The 26,545-nt window shown below is 38.0% G+C and overlaps 1 protein-coding gene across 1 annotated transcript in view; it reads right to left on the bottom strand.

Annotated features, from left to right (window-relative positions):
• Positions 1–276: 276 nt before the first annotated feature.
• Positions 277–26,545, bottom strand: part of LOC118320903 (protein diaphanous homolog 3-like) — a 145,871-nt gene continuing 119,602 nt past the window's right edge. The window contains exon 29 of the mRNA XM_035652025.1: positions 277–1,706. Coding sequence (XP_035507918.1) covers positions 1,336–1,706 — 371 coding nt within the window. The 3' untranslated portion in view covers positions 277–1,335. The remainder of the gene's footprint in view (positions 1,707–26,545) is intronic.

Raw genomic sequence — 26,545 nt, 5'->3', positions numbered from 1 at the left:
TACCACCAATGTGTCCTGTAACAACTATGTGCATTGCTGCTAACTAGTATTCCGCCTTTGTCTCCTCTGTACTTGATCAATGGCGATTACTTTCGGATAGCGATGGCGAGGAAGTGATCTGTGTCTCTGCTCACTAACTTACACTAATTGTATTCATTTCAGAAATGTTTGAAACTTCAGTGATTTATATATATATATAAAAAAAAGACAACAAAACTTTTTTGGATATATTTTATTGTAAATAGGTCTATAAAAGTGAAGTTATAATAAAGAATACAACCACTATGCTTTAAGATCTGAGTGATTTCAGTAGGAATGTAGGAGAAGATAATCAGCGGTGAACTTGTTTGTCTTGTGCCACATTGTGGATATTTAGAATACTCAGACACTGCAGCAAACTCATTCTCACTGTGTATGAATCTTCTCACTAAGACAAACAGACAAAACAGTTTAGGTCAACCAAAATCAACTTGTCAAATTACATCTAATTACTGGTCTAACCTGTGAAAGCAATCATATGTCATAACTCATATGTATTGGACATTTTTTGCATATATATTTATAGTTTTATAGAATGCAGACATCTTTATAGAAAATACAAATATTAGATTGATGCTTTGAATATAAAAAGACACTCCGTCATCTCACAAGGAATGAGAAAGAAGAAAAAAGAAAGTAATTAAATACCAAATGTCTCTTACTTGTACAAGACCATTAACATGCATATGAAAATAACTAATGTGTAATTAAAAACTAAAATAAAGATAATTATATGATAAAGGTGTAAAATAAATGTTACAGTAGAAGAACTTATAAGTGATGCATGCCAATATAAAGGGAATGGATATTGTTTTCTGCATTACAAGGAAAGTGCTATGCAACATTGTATCTTTTACTTTCAGAGAAAGAGCTATGATGTATTCCCATTTTTAGGGATAGCCAAACGCGTTTAGTAGTACAGGATCAGGCTGTATGTTTTCTCTCTATATGTAAACTATAATGTATGTTTTCATTGAATCACTACTGTTGTAAATCCGTCTCTATTTTATGAAGTAAGTTCTGAGGACATTCTGTGAGCCAAAGTGCTCTACCTGTAAGACGTTTCTTTTAGAAAAGTGTTAAAAGCATACAAATTTTTTAATACATATATATATATTTTTTTTTTTACAAGGCTTCATTAATGTTTTTGTTTCCTTATTAAACTTTTATACTTGACAAATCTTTTGCAACTTTATCTCAACTTCAGTTTCTGCTTGTTTACAAGATCAGTTGAAGAACATCAACATGTGTGGGCACAAACATACGTCAGGCTGTATATGTATATAAAAATGAACCTCACAAGGCCCTGAGTTTGGCCAGCAGAGCCTCTACATCTGATTCCCCATTGGTGCTACAGCTGCTGACCGCAGCACCCGTGGAGGTCGGCTGGAAGGCTGGCGGCTCTGCTTCAACCTCCATCTCTTTCTCAGTCGGTTTAACCATCTCTCTCTCCACCACCCTCTCTCTGTCCAGCCAGTAGCTGTGACCCGGGGGGTTCCTGTATCTGCGGCCTGACTCCGTACATGCAGCAGCCTTGGACCGGGCTGCAGATGGATGGCCCTCAGACTCATTATGGGCCTCCTTGGCAGGGGGAGCTTTCACCACCGCTGAACCGGCATTTATATTCTGCCGAGAGCGAGACCTTTGTAAAGGTGCCTTGTTGTTTTCTGTTAGTGGAAAACAGAGAAACAAAACTGTGAGCACAACTGTGACGATGAGGGAGGACAGAGAAAAGAAATAGATGCCCATCTGACTTGTTAAACGAATGGAAGCAAGGGATTATTCAGATTGAAGATTAAATTAAAATTAAAATTAAAATTAGCAACAAAGAGAAAAGGAGAAAGGTTCAACAAAGGCCAGCAAGTGAACACATAATGTAGCGTCAGTCACTCTGCAGCAAATACAAAATGAGTGAATAACATCAATCGCCAGGCAGTAATGAGATGCACTTTAGTAAGCATATGCACATGCAAAACAAAAGAAAGGTACACAGATATACATGAGCTTGGTGTTCACAGTTAGTCTCAATGATACACACAAACACACACCATAGAAGCGTACACTGTGTATACAAACACTGATGAGGACACATTTTCTGCAGCAGACTGTGGCATGCAACAAGCTCAATATGATGAAATGGATACGGCTGATCAACCGCAGCAGAAACTCAATAACGCTGTACGTCGCCCTTTTCCAATCTCCCAGTCTCTTTCCCTTTTCTCTTACATGACACCCTCCCACCCAGCTCCAGCTCCACCTCCCCTGATTTCACCATTATCATCCATTCTCCGTCCTCCGCTCTTCATCTCAGCTCTCTGCTCCTGCAAGCAGTCCGCTTCATCTTTCTTATTTCCGCCGTTCTCCTCTCTCCTCAGCCTCCCGCCCTCCCCTCTGGTACCAACTTAAAGCACACACCCAGACAGACAGTGGAACAGAGCGACGGCCCAGATCAGACCTACGTTCTGAATTATAATCCCTCTGAGTAGATCTTAGACTTCATCATCAGTATGTGTGCGCTGGAAGGAGAGGGTAAATCCATATTCATGTGACCTTGAGCGAGCGGCTGAGAGGAGTGGTGCGAGGAAAGACACCACCGCATTTAAAGTTTCCTGAGCATTAAATGTCTGGCAAACAGGAGTCAAACACAGCAGAGCAGAACAGAGCGACCCGCTCTGTCAGCCAATCGGTAATGAGTTTGGAGCGTGGCCAGTCAGTCATGACAGTGTGTTTTATGGGCCGCGCTGACGAATGACAAGGAACGTCCCTGAACACAACCTCTGACAAATAAATAAGGATAAAAGGAGGAAAGAGAGCAGACAAGAAGGAACAGACTGCAAAATTAAGCAAAGAAAGCCAACGATCACTCTCACACTCTCTCTCTCTCTCACACACACACACACATACGTTCACACAAAAACTTGTTAGGCAAACAAGAGGCAGTGGGGGATTTTAAAAGGATGAAATGAGTAGTGTGTTGCCTTGCTGCTGTGACTGAAAATTTACCACAGCTGAAAATCCAAGTCTCCTCTCATTATCTCACCCTTTTTGCCCTCTTCCTGTTGTTGCGGTCTCAGTTGTAAAGATGACAATTATTCACCCGCTGTCGATCCTCTTACATTAAACTCCCCCATCCTGTCCTGTCCCTTTCTCCTCCTCCCCCTAAAAACCTGTCATCTACCCCCCATGGCTGTTTCTTTCTGCTCTATCCTGATAAACACACATTTCCTTTACAAATAACATACTTACAGATTTCAGCGCTGATGTTGAGAAAAAAGTATCAATTGTGGTATCAGCAATTTGCATTTTAATATCTTGTTTACATTTGTGTTGAAATTTTAAACCAGATGCCATTTCTGTCTTCTTGGAAAGAAACAAAGAAAGAACATGCAGGCGGGTATTATCAAACTTCATACGTGTATATTTTTGAAGTGACATTTATTTTAAAGTTCATCATTTAAGTATTGTCTGCTCTGCATGAACCCTTGATTAAATATGAAAAACACATACTGGTGAGTAAGTACTGTATAAATACTTAGACATTTACACTTACATAAAAGAAGAAACCCACACTTGAATAAAACCTCTTATCTAAAAGGCCATTTATTTTCTTTCTAACAGGGTCCTGGCCTTTAGTGGTGAACATGATCAAAGTGCTGGCAAGTTCAGTTTCTTCTCACTCTGCCTGCCTGTAACACCTAGCTGCCCCTTCCTTTGAAGCCTTGCTAGCTTCTCAATGTATGCCTTCATCTAAACTGTAACACACGTCTGAGAGATGTAAAACATGTCTCATCTCACAGGTTGTACTCCTTTAACCAAGAACTGACACTGGTTTTAGAGGAGAACGAATGGAATTTGAAGACAAAACCGTTTTCTTTTATTGAACACATGCTGTGATGGTAGAATGTAGTATGCATTTATCCCTCTAAGCCAATTTGATATAGATTTAGATACACAATGATCAATCTGATATTGAAATTGTAGATACACTTATCAGTATATTTGAAAAGTGTTTTTATTTAGACATGCAATAACTTAAAGGTCCAGTGTTTTACAAGTAGGAGGATCTGATGGCAGAAATAGAATACAATATTCATAACTATGTTTTCATTAGTTGCCTTCCATGGAATCCATGTTAAACCACCATGTTTCTACAGTAGCCCTACAGTAATGGACAAACCAATCACTGAATCTAGATAAGGGCGTTTGTGCTGTTTGCACTTTTTGCGGCCACTGTAGTGTCTCCTTTGTGCTTGGAAGGGGTGAACAACACTAAATGGGTGCATGTCCTTGTAAATATATTGCTTTGGGAGTAAAAAAAAACATTTAAGAACATTTACTCACTTTTTATTTCAGCAACTGTCACACCATCGATAAAATAGTGTCCCACCAATTTACCCTTGCACTCATTACACTGTCACACTTAACGATGGACAGTTTAAAAAAAAGGATCAAAATCTATGCAATAGAACGAGAGATATTGTATTTTTTATTCTAAGCATTCATCTTCGCTGTCAAAGCCTGGCACCCACAATGCAACTTGACCACTGACAGTTAGGTTACAGAGGTCTGGTAAGATCACTTTTTGTTCTGATTTTTTTTTCACTTTGAAGGGCCTCCAGCCCAACTGACAGTGACTGAAAAGATATTACTTGGGCTAATTTATCAGATTTCGCACCCTTTGGGGCCACAAAAGGCTTTACACTTTCATACAGCAGTAATACTGCCCAAGAACTGTAAACACATGTGGATGTATAAACTTGGTGGAGTTGCCCTTTAACAATAAGCGGTGATGTTTGGACAGTACCCATGAAGAATACATTCCTTCAATTTTGAAAACTGGGTATTGTTTGCCTCCATTTGAAGGTCACTGTCCTCCATCTAAACCCAGCACTTTGAACAAAACTAAATGGTAGCATGTCCTTGTAAATATATTGCTTTAGTTATTGCCTTTGACCAGGACAATTTAAGAACTAGCATTTGTTGGTATTGCTAGCTTTGTTTTTAGCTTGCCTCTGGATGAGTGGTCCTGTTTCTGAAAGCACTATCATTCTTGAAGCATGCCGTGTTCTTAAAAGAGTAAATTGGTCAGGCTGCTGCTAAAAATTTTAGGGTGTTGCATGTTTTGCATGAAGCATTCCTTTTTGTCAAGTTTTCGGGCAGAGCAGCACAAACTTTTCCACCACTGATAGGAGCTAATCCATTTTTGACAAGTTTTTATATAGAATTTGGGTTTGGATCTGTGTGTTCTGTAGCATCTCACACTCTTGTATTGATTTTCTGATACGTAGCAGTTAATCTTTCCACCTTGATGTGATAGCAGTTCATTGGAAAACTGTCCCTGTCCAATATTAGAAAAGAGTGTGAGAGGTATTCCTTTATTCCATCTACAAATAGCAGCAGAAAGGAGTTCACATTTCCTCATGTAAGATCATTTGCTCCATTTATATTTGCTGCTTCGACTGATGGAGATGAGCTTTTACTCATCCCTCTCCCCCCTCCCTTCTTCTGCTCTCTTGAAGTTTTTGAGAAGTTAGTAGGCAGGCAGGCAGGAAAGCAGACTAAGGCAGGGAGCCTCAGTAAGTCTTGACTGCAGCAGTGCTGGCCTGTCTTTTTCTTTCCTGGACTGTTAAAGCTATACTGCCTGCCACCATTGCAGTTGACACTGAACTCATCTACATGAAGAGCTCTTAGGAGAAAGGAGAACAATCAACACTTGAGAAAGGCTGGAGATTGGTATTTTCCAATGTCTATAAAACATGAACACAATACGATTCTGCTAAACTACCAGTCTATCACAGTCCTCAGTCTGCCGCTGTCCTTTACTTTGCTGGAAGGGAGATTGGAAAAGAAAATCAGTTGAAAAACAATGATCTGACTGAGCTTGTTGTCTCTTCTTGCTCTCAGTTTTGCTGAAGAATGTGTCTTTAAACTGTAAGTCTCACAGCCCACAGTCTTTTAACCAGCTACTGACACTGGTTCTTTTGCAAGAGACGACAAGTAAAATCTCAAACAAAACAGACAAATTGCTGCTCTGAACGGTTTAAGAATATCATCAAAATTCCAAGATGGAACCATGGTGGTTTATTAAATGTCTGATCAGTGTGTGGCATTTTGCAGTAATGAAAAGGGCCTGTCCAATATAAAAAAAGTGTTTCTTTTTTGCTATCTGCAAATAGCTGCAGAGAGGAATTCACATTTTCCTCTTGTCAGATCATTTGGTCCATTTGCATTTGCCACTTCAAATACAGATGCAGATGAGCCTTTCCTCTCATCTCTCGCTCCCTCCCCTTCCCTCCACTCTGATGAAGTTTGCAGTATTTGATCACTTTAAGAAGAGAGTAGTCATGCAGACTCACAAAAATACAGGCAGTGAAGTGACTTTTTCTCTGTCTGGAGTGACTGACACAACAAGTCGAAGTTAGCAAGATCAAAAACACCCGCCAAATATCACAACATAGCTAGCTGGTTTGGCAGTGTGCTGCATGTTCTGTCTAATGACTATTTGCCCTGTTTTTTGTATCTACAAGAGGAACATCTGGGTCCAGGTTACTGTGCAATAATCATGTCAAATATATGGAACAAAAAATTTAATTGTATGCAAAGCTTGTCAACTAAGAATGCAACTAATGATTAAATTAATTATTGATTAAACTACCAAATATTTGTTCAGAGGAATCCTTTAATTAAATAAAATGTCAGAGAATAGTGAGAAATGCCTAGTACAAAGTTCCAGGAGCATAGTTGTGCTCTTCAAATTGTGTGTATGGCTACAACTTTTATTTTCATTTTCAATTAATCAGACTATTGTTTTTACTGTTATTTAGGACAAAGAAAAGCAGCTGAAAACAAAAAATGTTTGACATTTTTGATTAAAAATTACTTACTACTTAAAAATGATCATTACATAATAAAAAATTATAAGCACATGCACTATGATCCACTGTACTGTATCCCTTGACTTCAAGTATATGTGGCTGCTATTGGGACTTTCCAATGTCAGTTAAGCATTGTTCTGTTAAAGTACCCTTTCATCCATCACCCCTGTCCACTGCATTCCAATAAGAGGGAAAATTATACCGTAGTTCCATTAATATAACGGATAAAAAGGCTTGATGACTACATTTATTTATGATTGACCAAACACTGTCAAACTACATTTGCCATTTATTTGCCTCAGAATAGAACTAATTGAAAAGGAAGAAAACTGAAAACCGAAAAATATTCTTTATGATTTTGTTTGTGTGTGGGAGATTGTGCTGTGGAAAACTACGATTTCACACATTGTGTTTGAAATGTATGGTGTCATTCATGTGTGGGATGCCCCAATGTCTCCTAATAAGTCTTGTAAAAGGTAAAAGCCAGCAGACAGCTTGTTAGCTTGCCTGTGTGCATCAGGCTGGCTGTAATTAAAGATCATTACCTGGCAACACACCAGTCATTGAAGGTTTGTCCCTTGCCTGTTCGTCGTAGTTAACTGTGTGTGTGTGTGTGTGTGTGTGTGTGTCACATAGAAAAACAGCACTCAGGATTTAAACGAGAGGCAACAAGCATCGAAAAGAGAGCGGAAGAAGGACAGCAGTTGAAGAAATGTGATGATGATGAAGGAGATGACAAGAAGGACAGAAACAGCCTCAAGACAGTGGCATGATTTGGAGGCAATGATTGTGATTTGGACTAGACTAGAAAAGAGTAGAGTACAAAAGAGAGAGAGAGAGCAATAAGGAGACAGAAGACGAGATAATAGGGGAGGTATGGGGATGGATTGTTGAAAGAGCACTATAACAATCCCTGTGGATAATGTGAAAACCGGCACTTTTAAAGGTAACTGAAGCCTGTCCTGCTCTAATGCATATCAAAGTGTTTTCCTTTGTTGAGCTGTGATTTGACTCACAACTCTTCTGTCTCTACTCTCCCACATTTAACAACTCCAAATATCTTTGTTGAAATACGGATGAATGGATCACAGTGTTAGTGGAAAAGCAACATCATTTGGAAGTCTTTTAGAAGGATGTGGTCCAGTGTGTATTAAAGACTGACATGATTTTTCCCCCCTCTATTGTATGTATTTTTTATTTTAATTTTTTTTACCAATACAACAATAATACAATATCTGGCTGCAAATGGCATTCATTACTAAAGGCTTTGGTAAATCTAACAGCTAGTTGTGTGGGTTGGAGGCAAATGGTGCTCAAATAATTAAATTGATCTGTGGATCAAAAAAATAAATCAACAAATATTTTGATAATTAATTCATCTTCAAGTCATTTATCCAACAAAAGAGTCAAACATTCCCTGGTTCAAGCTTGTAAAGACTGTGAGGAGTTGCTATTTTACTGTGAGGAGTTGCTATTTTTTCTGTTTTACGTTGATGTACTTTAAATATCTGTGGGTTTTGCTCATACTTTTTACGATTTAGTGACAGTCATGATCAGTCCAACAGTGATGGCCCTTCACAATCACCACTTTGGCATAGTACTTTTGTAAAGGCTCAAACGTCAAAGAGAGAATGGTGGCAATTCCTTGACATTTATAGGTCACCCTCTATGACTCACCTACAAATTCCATAGTAAACATCAACATAAATAGTACTAGACATGGCATTGGTATTTGCACAAACACAAGGGACACGCTCATAAATAAAATAATAAAATAAAGACATGTCAACATGTTTCACCTGCAGTAGTTAGCAGACATGACTGAGTCATATTAAAATCAAATGTACTGTACATGACAGAGTGAACAGGAAGTGGGTAGGGGTGTCAGGGGTGGTTTGCTGCTTAAAACCAAAAAGGCGACGTGGAGAATACGAAAGGGCTGAGCTGGATGTCCCTCAAGTCTTCTGCCCCTCAGTGTGAACCCCAGCCACTGGGAGCTGCAGCCAAGCATGACATTGCGTTAGTACGCCTTAGTGCATCTAACAATGGCTCAAAAGTGAGCCTGGTTCCCCGCCACTAGTACTGCTAGCCTACACACACTGCTGGCTGACACTGCACAGGATGCTCTACTGAGAATACAATTAAACAATAAAGCGTCCATTTTCATGGAGCGCATAATCCACGTCTCAAACTGTCAAATGCTAGCGATATGTTTTCGAAGGCATCAAAAACATTGTTCAAATTCAAATTCATTCTAGTGGCCTTCTCAAGAGGTAACTGTTTGACAGACAGCACATCTTCAATACACTCAATATAGACACATAATTGTGTATAATTGAAGGTTGGCTGGTAGAGCAAATACAGACATCTTCCAATGTATCAGCAAGCTATCATTATCATTATAGTGTGATGGCTTCTATGTTTACCATATATAAACCGCATATTATCACACTACTGGACTGTGCTTTGGAGGGGAAATAAATAAAAGTTAAATTAATATTTGTTAGCAGCTTAGAAATAGCATTTTACAGAAATAATGACTCTCCTCGCTTTCAACTGCTCTGCCACATGATAACATTACTCTGAAGAAAAAAAAAAGGCAACATGATTTTTAGTGTTGTAAATTAGCCATCTCAAGTGAGTTTTACATTTATGTGAGTAGTTAAAATACATTCATATATATAAAAAAAACCTGCTGTAATTTAGGCCATGGTCAGCAAGAATATAAATATGCAATCTGTAATAAATGGGGTAAAACATACAAAAAACGTGGTATGATCCTTTACAATATAAACAAATATGTCCGCTTGTATTACAAAGAGGAAATACACCTGGCAGATGGTTGTAGCAGCCGAGGCTCTTACTCCTGCTTTACTCTAATTATATCTACATGCAGGGTAATGGACTGAGAATGTTTCCTCATACAGGGACAGCATTACTTCCTGGGGTCTCTGTCTCTCTTCGCTTTCTTTTAGTCTCCCACACACACTCAGACACACAAAAAAAATTATAACAATAAAAGCAGACATCAGACACAAACACAGCGAGACATCCCGACAGACACACATCGCTGAGTAAAACACACACACACACACACACACACACACACACAGTCTAATAAGCACCGGCTATTTCACTGATACAGGTGTACAGCCAGTGTAGTCTGCTTCCTCTGGCATGAATTAAACATGTCTTGGTTTCAGCCTCTGCTACCTGTTGTTGTTTGTGTGGTTACTGCTGGTAAATATCCCCAGCAGTCATAGTCTAATGCATATGTATTTCCCCTCAGTGGCTTCACACTAACTAAGAGTTTCTTTCAGCCGCTTTCTCCAGCAGTGTACACCTGTCACACTGTGAGAGTAAAATATTGATCCTTCACACGCCTCCTGACACGAAGCCGCGCTTGCAAATGCATCCGCAGACAGACAAACAGACAGAAGCACACATTTCTCTGTTAGCCTCCAATCAGTTGGTAACATGGATTAATGAACTGGTTGACTGAGGAGAAGTTTATATGATAGATGTGGAGCACAGCGGATAGTCTCCTCTGTGTTGTACACACATGGCTGCAGTGGATTATGGGGAGTATAGTTGATGCCTGTATAAGCCATCTGTATCCGTCTAGCTTAAATTTTAATGATAAATGTTTTTTCAATTAGAAAGAGACTGTGTTTGATTGCAAGTCATTTTTAACCAAAACGCAGCACTCAAGTTATGGTTCCATATTAAAGTGCCCGATCAAGTGTTTTTAGTCCCTGATCCGATCTGATCTGAGTCATTAAATATTGAGTATCTGTTGATACAGAGTCCTGATCCAATAGTTGCATTTCTTTTCTTTTCTTCTCTACTACTCTACAGTGGGTGGGGCTGCCTGTGCTCTGACACAGAGCTCAGACTGGAAGAAAAAGACAAAGAGAGCTGATGATGGCTGCACTGTGCATAAAAGCGTTGTGAGTAAAAACAGCTGTGTGACAGCTGACGTAAAACAAAAGATCGATTGGATCAATAAAGCTCAATATATCTTATTGGTATAATATTATAATTTTGTAATATGGCCTAAGGACCAAAAAGCTGTCAGTGAATGTGGTCGGATTCTTAATCTTGTCTACAAATTCTTTGATTGGTTGCTGATTCGAATCAAAAAATGTGTCATTTTTAAGCCGTTATATTTAGGAAAAGTACTGGTACTGCTGCTTGTGTTTAGACAACAACATTTAAGAAGCTTTTTTCTTAAATGTTACATGGCTTTTGTTGTTAAATGAAAAAAAAAATAAATAAATAAAATTCAGTAGATGTATGTTCATAGTAAATTAATGTAAGATATAAAAAAACAACAACTTTGGAATCAGGATGAAAATCTTGGTTAAGGTATCGGACATTTGTATTTGAATGATACCCAGGAATATATACAAGTCATATAACATTACTTCCATACAATGGTGTTTAGCAACACCATTTTATGTAGGTAATGTTTATCACTCCACACCTATAATGCAACACAAGATAGAATCACCCACTATCATGACATCAAAAAGGTGATTAAATATTTAAAATACCAAAGGAAGATTTCCACTCTTTGTCTCTTTTGTAGTCTCTCTGAGGGTTTTTTTTTTTTGGCTATTGTTTCTACTGCCAGCTGAGGGCTTGTGTTTAACACTCAGGCCGACTCTGACAGCTCTCAATATGCAGGGCCAGTCCTGCCAAACAGACTTATGAATTCCAAACAGCCTGGAGTCATGCTCCATATTTCATTGAAGTTGAATATTTAAAAAGATCAACCCACTCAAAACCCTATAAAACCTATCGTTCTGGGGCCTTGTGTCCTAAAAATAAAATCGCATCTGCCATATCGCATTACAGACAGCCACATCAGCCTCCATCTCTTAACCATTTCCCGCTCACTGTTCCCCTCTCTCTCTGACAAAACCCATCTGGTAACCAGCCTGTCTCCATCAACACAGGTTTTGCTCTCTCACTTTCAAACAACTGCACACTTCTTCCAGCTTCCTTTATCTCATTTGCCTCCCCTCACTGTCTGGAGCTCACAATTCTTTTTCCTTTATTGGTACTGTAACTATCACCACTGAGCTGTCCTTCAAACTCATCTCTTCTTAGGAAATCACACAGACCACCAGATAGAAGAAATGGTCCTCTTTTTACATTCGTTCAGCAAAATGGACCTGGTTTCTTATTTCTAAAAGAGAGCAAAAAAGCACAACATTTGATAAAATGCAGTAAAATAAGTGTAGACAGACCGAAATGCAGCCTGCTCCTGACAGTACAGTCTCAATCAGATCAAAGTGATCCAGATCAAATTTAGAAAAAAACCTCCCTAACCCTAACCCAAACAATTAACACTGACTAATGTGAGAAATGGACAGTGTAAGAGTGTGTGTGAGTGATTACAGTACGAGTTCAATAACAAAATTAAGCACTGAGCATTAATTTATCTAGATCTTTATGTTATAAGAATGTCAGTATATCCATAAGATTAATTTGGCTCACAGTGCATTTAATGAAGCTTTTGTCAGCAAAGAGAAAAGTGTTGTTATACCAGAGAGCAAAGCTCAAATTTCACCAAATACTGGTTAAACCAATCCAAATTTAATTGACATCAAGTTCATCATGTTGTCCATTCAGATTTATAAGACTTCATTTCTTCTTTATAAAAGATACATTTTTTGGTGTATTACAAAAGTGGCCAGACAGGTGGAACATGTAAGTCAGTTATAGGAAAACCTCAGATATGCGAATTGACCAAAATACAATAAATATGCTAAAGCATAGGTTTTAGACAATTTTTATGTTAGTTAAAAACAGTAAAACATATATAAGAAATTGCTGGATATTGGGTGGATTTTTATTTATTTATGCTCGACTCAGAATAAGTAAGACTTAGAATGGCAATTCTTACTAATATTGTAAGTATCATAACTTAATATCAGGGCAAATTTATTGTGCAGATACTGACTATTGAACAAAAGGAAGTTCAAGGAAAAAAGAAATATGCTCTGGAAAATGCTATGACAGCCTACAGTAACAGTAGTAGTACCACTCATTACAAGTAACTGAGCACAACACTAAAAAACAGAGAAAGCAAAATCACTGATTTTAGAATGAAATCAAAAAAGTACTACCTAAAATTTGTCTATATAGTATTGTTAATTAGTTACTTTCTACCCATGCTAAATAGAGATTAAGAAATAGTAAAATAATAATAAAAACAGTTAGAACTTTTATACAAATACCAAGGTAAATACCTTCATATTGAAAACATTACAAAACATTGATAAACAGAAAGAAAGAAAAGGAAATAATATCACTTCAGAAGAACTGGACCTTTTTACACACTAACTGCTCATTCCTGTGAAATAATGCCAATTTTCACCCCATTAACATGTTCAGTGTATGTACTGCATGGTGTGGTAATTCAATATCCAATGAATCAAAAAGTCAGGTTAACATCAACATTTATGACAACTCTCACCAGACGTACTGATACAGAACACAAAAGGGTCTTTTTTTATTTTATATACCCACTGAAATTTACAATATGCTAATTTAGGCTTCCACTTGATTTCAGATATAATCTTTGATGAATAAACATGACACACACTGAGAAAGCCTGTGGGCAGGAGCGTGTGTGCATATACCCACCCACAAGTTGGCAGAAAAAAATTAGATCAAATCAACCCATACCAGAATTAAAATAAAGAGACAGGCAACACATCAGGCCAAGATGGTGTAATAAAGATTGATATTAAATAAATAAATATTATCCACATAAAATTGGTAGATCTTTACATTGGATGCTGTCCAATGACCTAAGATGACATTAAACTAAGGTTGGGACACCTAGGAAGTTTTTTGGCATACAAATGACTAAAATAATTAAAAACTACCATATGATACCATAGATACTATACATAGATACCATACGTATCTATGTATAGTTACATTCTGAAGTCAATTCTGTGTTTAAAGCCAATGAAGGGACGCAATAATTGGGGTGATATGGTATTGACCAACAGCCTTGCCACTGCATTTTGCACCAATTGAAGATAGGCTAGAGAGAACTGAGTAATGCAAGTAAAGAGGAAGTTAACGTAGTTTAAACAAGAGGAGATTAGTATGTACTAAGTATGTACTAGAAGTTCCACGTTTTTTGCTGATTTCTCAATTGAAGAGACAGACTGAATAGGCTTAATATTAGGGGTTTCAAAGCTCAAATTGTGGTCAAAAAGAATACCAATATTCTTTTATAGTGACCAATATAGTGACCTTTATAATGAAACAATTGGGACTGATTACAAGGACCTTTTTGTCAGAATTGAAATGAAGGAATTTTTAGTCCAATTTGTAACAGAAACTAGGCAGTCATGAAGGTTGATAAGGTTATTGAGGCTATTAGATTTAACCAAAAAGCAAAGCTGCATGTCATCAGCATAGCAATGGTAAGAGATACTACTGGAGGAGTAATGCAGATGGCCTAGAGGTAGCATATACAATGAAAACAGAATAGGTCCAAGGATTGACCCTTGTGCAACCCCAGAGAGGAGGACGAGCAATTGTTAAGTGAACACTGAAATGCTTGTCAGAAAAGTAGCAAACTAGTTTAGTAATCTATCAATTAAAATGGCATTATCAATGATGTCAGGCAGCAGATAAGTCAAATAGAACTAAAATTGGAATATTCAGCTTTATGTGCATGGATAAGAATATCGTTAGTAACTTCAAGCAGTGCTACGTTTTTTGACAAAAGCCAGACTGAAATGTATCAATAATACTGTATTCCTCAACCAGTTGGAGAAGCTGATCAGTGACTAGCATGTTTTCTGTGAAGTCATACTGTTAATGCAAACCTAACACTTCCTGCAACTGCTTCAAAGAAAAAGCTTCAGTAGACCTGATTGTGGTGCGTACTGTTAAATACAAGTGAACTAGTTAAGTGGAGACAAATGGATTTTCTGGCTTCACAATTAGAAAAGACAGCTGAAAGCACTGATACTTTGAGACTTCAAAGCAACCCATTGGAAACTTATGGGTCACATCACATGTGCTACATGTTTTTACATGTTCTACTGTGAGGCTAAAGGGCTTTAAATTCTTATTGCACTTTACACACAAACAAAGTTAGGTACTGCCTTAGCATTTTGTTGCACCAAGGAGAATACTGAATAAGCAATGTGTGTAAATGTGTTTTGTGTGTGTAAATGTTGGTCTGTATCATCTGTCTCATCAGCTTGACTGTGTGAGTCATCAGTGAAAAGAAAGCAAAATTCACATGGCACCACCACTGTGCTTTGGGGTAAAATTGCTATGCTCTCCTGCAACCACTGGAGCTCACTGACATATCAATGCAATTAGAATCATGACTGTGTCCCAGTGAAGGTCAGATAGCACCACTCAGAGTAACGCAGAGAGAGAGAAAGACAAAGACAGGGAGAGAGCAAGGGAAGCAGTAAGAGAGAAAACAAATTAAGTGACAGGGCAGCATGGTTGAGTTTTGCTCAGCCGCTGTCCAGGGGCCTCTTCCTCTAACTCTCATACAGGCCTGGCAATTAAAAATACATGCATCAATGGTCTATGCAACCTTCTGAAGAACATATAATAATATATTTACACAAGCCAAACACGTGTAAATGGACACAGGCATTCAGTGCAGTGCGTGCAGCCAAATGCATGTGTATTTCATATTCCTTATGCACTCAGAATAGTGGGCGGTCACCCTTGTTTCATTCAATGACCCTCCAATCAATGCAGTAGACAAATGATGTGGTGAAATAAGAGGTTGTACACATCATGGCTTCGAGGAACACATTAACCCAATCACCTCGAAAGGTATGGATCAGCCCAAAAAAGCTATAGTTCATCACACACCTCAAGTCCTTTGCAAGACAGACATCAGTAGGCCAAGGACAGTGGTGTTGATGAGATTGGACCATATTGATTTAAATTAATAGGGAGCTGAACAAGATGAGGAAACACATTTAAATAAAGTACGTGTAGTGCCGTTTTGTAACCAGCTGTCAGCAAACATCCAGGGGATAACTTTCAAGCTGAGTGGGACCTGTAGCAATGACTTCTGTGTCTGTGTGTGGGTGTGTATGTTTTGGCAATAAATGATCATTTTAGTCAACTTCAAGGTGTGTACAAAAATTCTGTCACTGATAGAATACATGTGTGTAATATCTGTGCATGTATTGATGGTTTAGCACAAAAGCATTCTTAACAGATCTGGCCTGAGGGAGAGTGCAGTGCTTTACTCTAAGTGTGTCATCCATCTCATTCCTTCTGAGAGCTCCCATGGGACCCATAGCAATCCATGCTGTCCTCAGACATGTTCTATGTCTCATCCACAGAGTCAGTGGCTGAGTGGACAATAGAATGGGTTAATATTGCAAATGGCTGACAGAGGAACACTGCCAAAAGGGTTAGAATATGTTGAAAGCTTTGAGAATGAGAAAGAGAGGCTTGAAATAAAAATGTGCACATATCCATACATGACTGCATCAACAATCAGAGAAGAAAAAAGTCCTGCTGACAAAGTACTTGCCTTACACACAAATAAATTGTTTTGCTAGTTCAGTGCTCATGGTAGCTTTGACCTACAGAAACATGTGGAACAGGAGGTGTTGGGGTGATTTGCTTCTTTGTACATGGTCATGCTTAAAATCCACATTCACCGCTTTCTCGTAGATAAAAACCTTGAAAGAATTTAAAGCAAAGACACACGTCCTCACACACATACACACACAGGGTGACACGATTCACCAACTGGAATCGATGTGCTGGGCTTAATGTCTAAGATACAGCTGCATCGATTCAAACTGCTTGAATCAGGGCAAAGCTGGGAGGGAATCACAGCTAAATCAATGCAGGCATTTCTGTTTCAGAAAAGCCTGATATGACAGGCATACTTTTTTTTTTTTTTTAAAGCAGCTAATAATGTCTTTTACTGTGTGTTTTCCTCTCTTGTACCTGCCAGTCTTGTCAGCTCAGTGAAAGTTCAGAACATGTGTTGACCACCCCTTGCTCGAAAGAGGAAGAGGAAAACAACTTTGTGCCCTGCTACCCTACAGGCCATGTATTTTGGCCAATCAGTATCCCAAGAAAGACACTTTCACACACCAAATCACAAACTTGGGATGTTTTAGTTGTAAAAACAGATTTCACTGTGACAAAATGCATAACATCTCATTGGCGGGTAATATGCTATAACACTTCTGTAGGAGACAGAATTACTGCTTTCCCTTACCTGCAACTAAAAATGATATCTAAATGTTACTCCATGCTCCAATTGTGAAACAGCTGTAGGGTTGAAACTGCTTTCTGAAGTCAATGTGCATAAACATGGCAGCTAAGCCTTATTAATAAGCAGTTACATGTAGGATTTCAAAAATGATGATGATATAATTGCTATTAACATCTCAAATCTAGCATTTTACTGCACATCTAAGTCTCAGATATGATTTTTGCTTTTTCAAAGTATATATAAAATATTTCACTCTTTAACTTGACGTGTATTGAACGAAACCTCTGTATTATAATCTAGTTGTGCCATTTATTTAGCACAATCAGATAACACCTAGATGTGTGTTTGTTTCCTTTAATCAGCCAATGAGGAGAACAATGGCTCAGTGTGAGACATCTGAGCATACAGGAGTGCCTGCGGCACAATCCTACTTGTAATTATCACAACACCAATCAGCAAACACACACAAGACAAACACAGGAACAAAGAAGAAATCGAGGGGGAAACAAACAAGTAAATAACTTCAGAAAAAAGACAATGCACCATGACAGCATGTAACACCCTCTGTCTGCGAACAATCAGGGAAGCTTTAGTGCTGTTGTCTGTTCCTCGCATTGATCAGACAGGAGATATAAAACAGAGGGTGAGAGCAGGGCTATGCAGCCACGTGTGTTTGCTCTGGAAAGTTAGTTAAATGACAGTCACTTTTAGTAATAGCAGCCCCATTATGATTTAGCAGAAAGAAATAGTCTAGCCAGGGAGTACACATCACCAACAATTATTATTATTATTATATTCTAACACCACCAACAACAAATTCAGAAAAACATAACCCTCTATACACCTACTGAACAAAAAACAAACTACTTCTCAAAAATGCATGTTTTTTAGTATGGCGAGAAATGTGTTTTGTATAAGTAAAGGCACAAACAAATAATGACTAGTGCAACTGGTATATGTGGTTACTGGGCAGGGGCATGAAGCAAGGTATTTATTACTGAAACACCAGCCCAGCCTTGGCAAAAACAACGTGTCACATTAATAAATGGAACAACGGGCCCCAGCAGAAGCAATTATGCAAAAATGCAGAAGAATTCAACTGGTTATACTTTCAGACGGAGAGAGAGGAAGTGTTTTATAAGTTCTAACAAACAACAGGTGATTATAGTGTGGAAAACCTAATAAGTGAAAATGTGAGTGATCCTAAATGTTTTTCAAAATAAATTACCCTGGTTGGAATAAAGATATATTGGTACATAAATGTAGATTATCAAAAGTAAAATTTCAATACTTTGCCTTGCTGCAACAGAAATGATTACGCAGTTGAACTTGTGTAACTGTGGGGTAGTTAACACGTTCATTCAGTTGAGACAATAACTTCGTCAAGACTTTCCTGATCTCTGCCTACCAAACTAGATGAGTCAGTGAAACTACACCACTGATTGCAAACCTGGGAAGAGCCTTTCTTCTGAGAATTTTTTTGCTGGTTGGTAGGTTAATTGAAATGTGTTAATCCAGCAGACACCACTCATCGCAGTGTTACAGAAAACTGATCTTCTGATGGCAAGATCCTTGCAATCAACGCTCCCTAGCACACATGCAAATGCAGTAAACAGAAGATGTACACAAGTAATGAAGAGACAGCAGGTGGGAAAAGAGCGTACACTAGGCAAAACCTTTTCTGAAATAAAACATCCATGACTGCAATTACAGTTGTCAATTCAGTGATAGGGCTATAGCTCTGGGCATGCACAAATCAGATTGAGTTTACACTGATTTCATATCTGCCAAACCACTTGGCGAGGAGGCCAAGCTTACATTGTTATTGGAATTGCTTGAGTCTGGACGAAATCAGACATCTCTAAACCCAGAAGGAAGATAACAGGAGGAGAACCAGCTTACATATCCAGTAAGATCCTAGGGTATTATCCCGGTGTACAGCATGCACACATTTAGCACTGGTCTGCAATCTTGTTTAGATACTGTAGATGGATGATGACAAAATTGATGATGATAAAAATACATTTTAAACATTTTTTTTTACAATTTATTGGCTAATAATTATTCTAATAATAATGCCAAATTCACTAGAATTATTTTTAATCATAGTCTTCATTTTCCAAGGGACATTTTTACCAATAAACATAAATAATGTTGTCTCAGCGGCATCAACTTAAAAAACAGAACGTGAACATGGAAAAACGTACATAGTTGAAAATGCAGCGTTAATGAATGTTTGGATGTAGTTACTTGTTAAAACATATATGTACTACTTATGCATTGTGACATAGAAAGTTCTAATTAAAGGAAACACAGCTAGTTAGTTTGTGAGTCTAGCTAAAGCTCTATGGCGCACAAATGGCTTTCTACAAAAATAATTAACACATTCATCCCAAGACAGTTCATCACTATTGTCAGGCAATTTCTATAACATTCGATTAATTGTGCAGCCCTATTAGCCAACCACTGGATTCTCTTGTATGCATCAGATCCAGCAGTATGGCGCTTACATACAGTACTATTTCGTCTGATGCTGTTTTTGCATACAGCCCATGTCTTCAGTGAATATGATGTTGCAGTCTCTTTCCCCCCTTTCTTTCTAATAAAGGATTGGCTACACATATCTATTTCTGAATGGAACTGGGTTGTGATCACCCAAGGTCTAACCAGAATACTCAGCAGAGGTATACAAACAGGCACACACAGCCTGACAAAGAGGTATACCTATACCTTACAGAACCAGTGCAATCAACACAGACACCTACTGGAACAGGCTGCTGTGTGGTGCTGGATGGTGACTACTAATGGTTTATTGTCATAGGTGGATGGAGGAGAAGAAAGAGGAAAGATGGTCTTTGTAGAGCGCATGTTTTCAACTCAGCATGAACACAGACACTGCTGTGAAAAACACAGAAGACACAGAGATAGAAGAAAATAAAGGCAAAGAAAAAGGATAGCTATGGTAAAGAATCATCTTTGTTTCCCTTTCTTCACCATCACAGACCTCCTGCGGCAAGAGGGGTGCTGCCAGTCTAATGCAACTTTATAGCACATGCACACATGAATGTAATGAATGTAATCATTTTTGTATGCGTTCACATACATACTTCCTACTGTATATAAATTTTTTCGCTCATCACAGCTACAGGAACAAGACACCTAGCACCAAGTAAACAGCTATAGCTTATACATTCTTTATACCAAACTACCTGGATCTCATTATAACCTGATTAGATGGCCTGTTTCAGAACAGCTGTACACATGCACTATTAGTAAAATGGCCCTAAGACACAGACAGGCATATACATAGACATACATCATGCTAATATCTCCTCCTCTGTGGCTCCTTTTTAAAAATACCGGTGGCATTTCATACGTGAGGTCTGTGACAAATCCTGACAACATCTCCCTTGTTACTACTACTCCTCCATGGCCCCTTTCTCTCATGCAGGAGACATTTCAGTAGCAAACGGACAAAGCACCTTTGTGGCAGGGGGTTTGGAATTTTTATATACTGGGATCGAGGAGCAAAACATTAAGTCTTCATCTGTCAATGAACTGCAGATGTTTAGATGGAAAGTAATGAACAGGTTGTAGGACTGTGCAATTGATTGTTTGTTACATAAATTGTGATTTAAGTTTGAATTCACAAGAGCTGTGATTTTACTCAAGGCCTACATAATGAACAATATGCTATGAGGGGAATATTTTAGCCAGGGGCTGCTGATTCTTCTGGCTCAAGTGACAACTGTAACTGGTACTTCTTACAGGTGACAGTGGTATCAGGGTATCAAGGGGGAAAGGAAGACATACAGCATATACTAAAGGAATACGTGACATTGTAGGGTATAGAAAGAGAGTACAAGAAGACATGATGGGGATAAAATGAACAAGCAGAAAGGGAAAGCAGGGTTGTATAAAAGATGGAAACAGATGACTGAGAGAGGATAGGAGAAGGGAAAATGCACAGACAGAAAAGGCAAAAGAAAGTAGAAAAGTAGAGTGGGATTTATTTTCACCTGTCAACAGCACTTAAGGCCATAAACACATACAAAGCTTCTGCCTTCAGGGCACTGGGACAATATTGGTTGGTGTGTATTTGTATGTGATGGATGATTTTCCACATTTATGTAGTTTGTCATCAGGGTGTTGACCATGTCAGGACCTGGGATGAATCGAATCATCCTTGAGAAATCACAAACCTATGGCTGCTAGTGCACTGCTTGTCACTGTAACATTGGTGCAAAGGTAACTGTTTCTGGTGGCGGTGTGGACAGCCTTCCACAAAGAGTCGAAGGCAGAGTTCAGTATCATAGTTTGCTATGCTCTTTGAAAAATCTATCCAAATCATAATATTTATAACTTTATGTGTTGGTTCTTGATATTCTTGTGAAGACATCATGAAAGAGTTTCCTAATAATAAACATTTCTTATCACACTATTGCAACATTCTGAATGAGAATAAAATATAGAAGATGATGCAAACCGTGTAAAGAGCTAATGATAAAGACAACTGACTGAAAGGTAAAAATGAACCTTTTTCAACTGTGGATCAAAGGAAGCAGAAGAAAATAACATGGCAAAATGACTTAATTCATCACCTTTTCATGCAGGCTTAATGTCCTAACTGAGCTTAGGCTTTTAAATACCAACAGGCAAATATACTCTGATTAGTGTCTGTGTGGACAATGGCCCAGACATAAAAGGAAGATGATGACTTTACGTGATACTTGAGCCTCCTGGCCCTCCTATTATTCTCTTGTACTTTCTCCTGGACTCAAAAAATGGCCACTAACATTTGAAAACTGCAACGTTGTCTTCCCTTCACAATGTGGCCAATTAAGGGTAGCAGGGAAACATAAGAGTCTCTGTCGAGAAAGCTCTAACTGTGTGTGGTTTGTGTGTGCGTGTCTGTGTAAGTACGAGAGAAAGACAGCAAGGGAGAGAATTTGACGATTACAAACACGCTTGAGAAGATGAAACTGAAACTTCAGGTGTTTTATATCATTTGTCATCCGCAGTTCCAAGTAAAACAGCCATTTATGCTGTGTATAATGAACAATATGCAAATCCTGAGTCAGTTTGGAGTTACTCTCTGATTGGAATGAAAGCTGCTGTTAAGCAGTAATAAATTAAGACTCTAAATCTACCTAAGAAAAGAACTCCTTTTGCCCACACGACTAACTTAACAGTCTCAGACTAAAGACGTCTGAAAATGTGAAAAAGGATTTGTATTGCACCAACAACATGGGAATGGTATTGTATTATAGGGTTGGAACCGAGGATTATTTTCATTATTAATTAGTAATCAGATTAGTTTATTGATCGATTTGTTAATTTGAATCTGAAAAATGCTGAAGGTGACGTATATAAATTGCTCGTTTTGTCTGATCGACAGCCAAGCAGCTTTTACTTTTATTAGTTTTTATTCGATTTATAATGATCTTAAACAAAGAAAAGCAGCAAATCCTCAAGCTGGAACGAGAGCAATTTCACTTGTCAGCCTCACAAGGTAATTTTCCCATAAAAGGTGTTTTTAGGTTAGTCACCTTGCTGACGAAATGTGGGTTAAACAATGTAATGCATATAATGTACTGTATGTCCACTGGTAGTTCTGGTGTTCCAGTGAGCCCAAACAGGAGGAGAAAATAAAGCAAAAAACAGAGAGAGAGAGAGAGACGAGAGAGGAGAGATGAGAGAGGACACGAGAGAGAGAGAGGAGAGAGAGAAGAAAGAAAGAAAGAAAGATGCCTCAGATGCATGGATATAGCCTGCCAGTTTGGCTCTGGCGGACAGTGACCTTGTTTGCATGATTAGTAGAACCACTGGGGCGTGATTGGCCCTGTTACATTATTCTCCATCTCTCCTCTTCCTTCCTGTCATCTCTTATTTATCAATCTAACTCTCCTTCACTCCCCTTTTCTTCCCCTTTCCTGTATGTTTGAAAGTGGTTCACCCAACAGTTCAATTTATTTAGCTATATATGAAAACATGTTTCTCTTTTTTTAGCAAATGTGCTTCCATTACCTCGTAATCCAATCCAGCAAAGGGGCATCGTGACATGAAAAGTATTCCTCAAGGTAAACCCTCCAGTTGCAAACATTGTCTTTGAAAAACATGGAGACGAATCTAGGTAAAGGCAAGGTGGTTAAATGATAACAAAGCTAAACTACTCTTTCTGTGTACCAGACATAAAGCCACATTTTGTGAATAAAAATAAAATGTAAGCAATATTTTGAGAAAAAGTCAGAATGTTTTGATATTATATATAAAAATGAGGGATGTGGATCTGCTGGAGTTGTGCTCTAGAATCAGTTGCACCAATAAGTAAATACTTAAAACACTCCTTTTAATCATAAGATGTTGTGTACTTAATTTACTTGGCTTGATTTCCTACATTAAATTACATCAGATGATGTTGGGTATCTTGGTATCTGAAGTGGTTATGAGAACATATGTCTTAGTCATATGTCAGTTATAATTAAAAAAAAACAACAACCACAAGATGCCTGAATGTTTTAGAGCAGCGTCTGGAGGCTATGAGTCGACTGAGTTTCCATCAGTTAATGGTGTCAAAAAAAGAGTTAAAGCTTATTACTCACTGATTGATAGCAGAAGGCGGGAGAGATCTTTGAACTGACTTCTCTATCCCTGCAATCCACCAATTCATTCTTAATGCGGATAATTTATTTACAGATTGCTTTTTGGGGAGAAATGATGACTGACTTTTTCTCATAACTTTACAATCTCATAATAGCACCACTTAATTCTCAATATTACTTTTATATCCTAATTTTTTATGAAATGACAACTCTGTTCTTATAATTATGCAACTTTTGACAGAAAATATTATGACTTTTATATAATACCTATTTGTATAAATAAAACATTTCATGTCAGTCTTTTTCTCAATTTTTTATCTTCTAAAATGTACAAACATCCTGGAATTGAAATAGAACAGCTCTAACTCTGAGATACTGTTTTAAGATGGGTTGATATAGAGACCGAATCAGGTGAAGACATTTGAATGACAGGGGCAAAATGGTGCTTGACGGCCAACCAGTTAGGGAGTGGTTTCAACTGTCATCTCTGTCAACATGGGAATAGGAGTCGGACGGAGGGAAAACTGTGTGTGTGTGTATGTGTGTAAGATAAATTGTATATATAAAAGAAAAGGAGAGGATGAGTGAGAAAAAAATAATTGAACACATCAATGCTACAGTGAACAGCAGTGTGGAGGTCTTGGTGGTGGCAGAAAAGGCTGTGAAATGTAGAATCCTGAGACAACAAAATGTTGAGAGGTTTAAAATATGTGCTTGTGAGCACGTTGTTGATGTTGTGGGAAGAGCCCAGTGTGTTGTACTGTCCTACTGGCCTTGGCTTAACTCCTTTCTTCCCTGATGTTTGTACTATGTATGTATGTCGAAAAACTAAACACAAATACATTGACACATCTTATGTGAAATTTAATTCATGATGACATACTTCAGTGAACACTTGCATTTCTCTGCATTGTTATAATGAAAAAGATAAAAATTGGATGTGATACTTCTCTAAACAAAATCATAGACATCAATCTCATTTAATGATGCAGTAAGAGATGTTAGTCGCAAAGTGGGCTGAGTGGGACAGGGTGAAAAAGACACAACGTGTCAGACTTTGAAGTGAAAAGTGGACAGGGCAAATGAACACAGCTGAATGCGACTTATCCATTTGATGATACTTAAAGTAGGACTGAGTGCACAGTGTGATGCATTAACGTTTTGTTAAAATGTTAAAAAATATGTAAAATAGTATGAAAAACAGTAAATGCCAGGCCAGATTCTTAGTCTTGTTTACTTGATTTTGGACTGTAATTTATTTAGGCGAAGATGTTGCATGGATGCAGTCAATTAAGACCAAATGACACACTTTAAGAAGTTTGGCTTATTTTGTTGAAAAAAACATGGTAACATTCCACAAAGTTAGGCCCACAAAGTACTGTTTTGGTAATGGTTCTGAAACTCAGGTACTGGATTCAAACAGATTATTTCAAATAACACCAAACCCAAATTAAATTCTATGTAGATGTGACAAGACTGTCCATGTCAATATGTTTTTGTTTACCTTTGTTACCAATTGCGTCATAGCTTTTTAGCAAGAGCTTTTTTAAAATTGAGACATAGCCAACATGGAAAATCATGCTAAATAATTAATCATTTTATATCAAAATGAATTGCACAATACCATTGTGTATGATACCAAATAAAATAAATTTAAAACAACTATAATAAATATTTTATCATATCAAATAATTAAATGACGATGTGAAAACAATGTGAAAGGGGTTGTTCGTAGTGATGAACCTATAGAGAATTATCACCTGAATCTACAGCTTGTCTTGGCTTTACTGAGCTGTAGAGCAATATTCAGCCAATGGTTTGGCTGCCCGTCTACAAAAAAAAAAAAATCCACACTACCAGCTCAGCACCAGCCAGCAGACAGTCTCAGTTAGCGACTAGATGGTGAACACAATGGAGCATTTAGCAACAAATGAGGCAGACATTTCCTTCAGGAGTTGGCAGATACCACGAACAAAGCTAAAAGAGTGAATATTGGTCTTACATATGCCAGGTGGCCAGAAACACAGCTCCAAGTGAATGATAATGTTACTTCATTCCTGCAGAATGTGTAAATAAGCTGTTTGCTAACAAATTTGCCATATCAGCTTGAAAGGTGGTATAATGTCAGTGTTCATAACCTGTTTCTGCTGCCACCAGCTGGCTAAGAAATCTGTTTTTGCTGTTTGAAGATGCAAGTAGAGCATGTGCCCCATGTACTAAGGCTGCGTCTTTACCGCTAAGGCTAAAAAGCCCCTGAAAATGATAATAAAGGATAAATTAACATGTGACTTTGATAACTGCCGTTTCCCTGGATTGCAAATACAGATTTCTCACTCTCTCACACACATGCTAAGACCTTTGGATGCTTTCCATATGGGAGGAGGGTGGTGCATAGACAAACATCATTAGATAATTTCACGACTGTGCTGTTAATCTCATCTCTCTATTTTCTCTTTCTGTCACTGCCGTCTATCAATGTTAATGGGTCAATGGGTTCTTCTACAGGATTCTTGACTACCAAGCTGTCTCAACACTCTGCTTTTTGGTGTCTAATAATTGTTTTTAGCTCACAGCGGCCTAAATTTGAGCCCATATAACATATTCCAATTGGCACTGGTAATCACTGTTCATAGCAGTGTGTGATACTTAAAGAAATGGAATATAATATTCATAGGTATGTCTTTATTAGTGTATAATCACCTGAAAATGGTTTAGGGTTAAGTGTTGGAAGGGGAGGGTGAAGAGAGGGAGTTACAATCTGTAACTACACTGCT

This window comes from Morone saxatilis, unplaced genomic scaffold, assembly GCF_004916995.1.
Source record: "Morone saxatilis isolate NCDOM2014 unplaced genomic scaffold, NCSU_SB_2.0 Contig11, whole genome shotgun sequence".
Taxonomy (NCBI): Eukaryota; Metazoa; Chordata; class Actinopteri; family Moronidae; genus Morone; species Morone saxatilis.
Note: the sequence above shows the minus strand (reverse complement) of the source record. Positions and strands in the feature narration are given on the sequence as shown.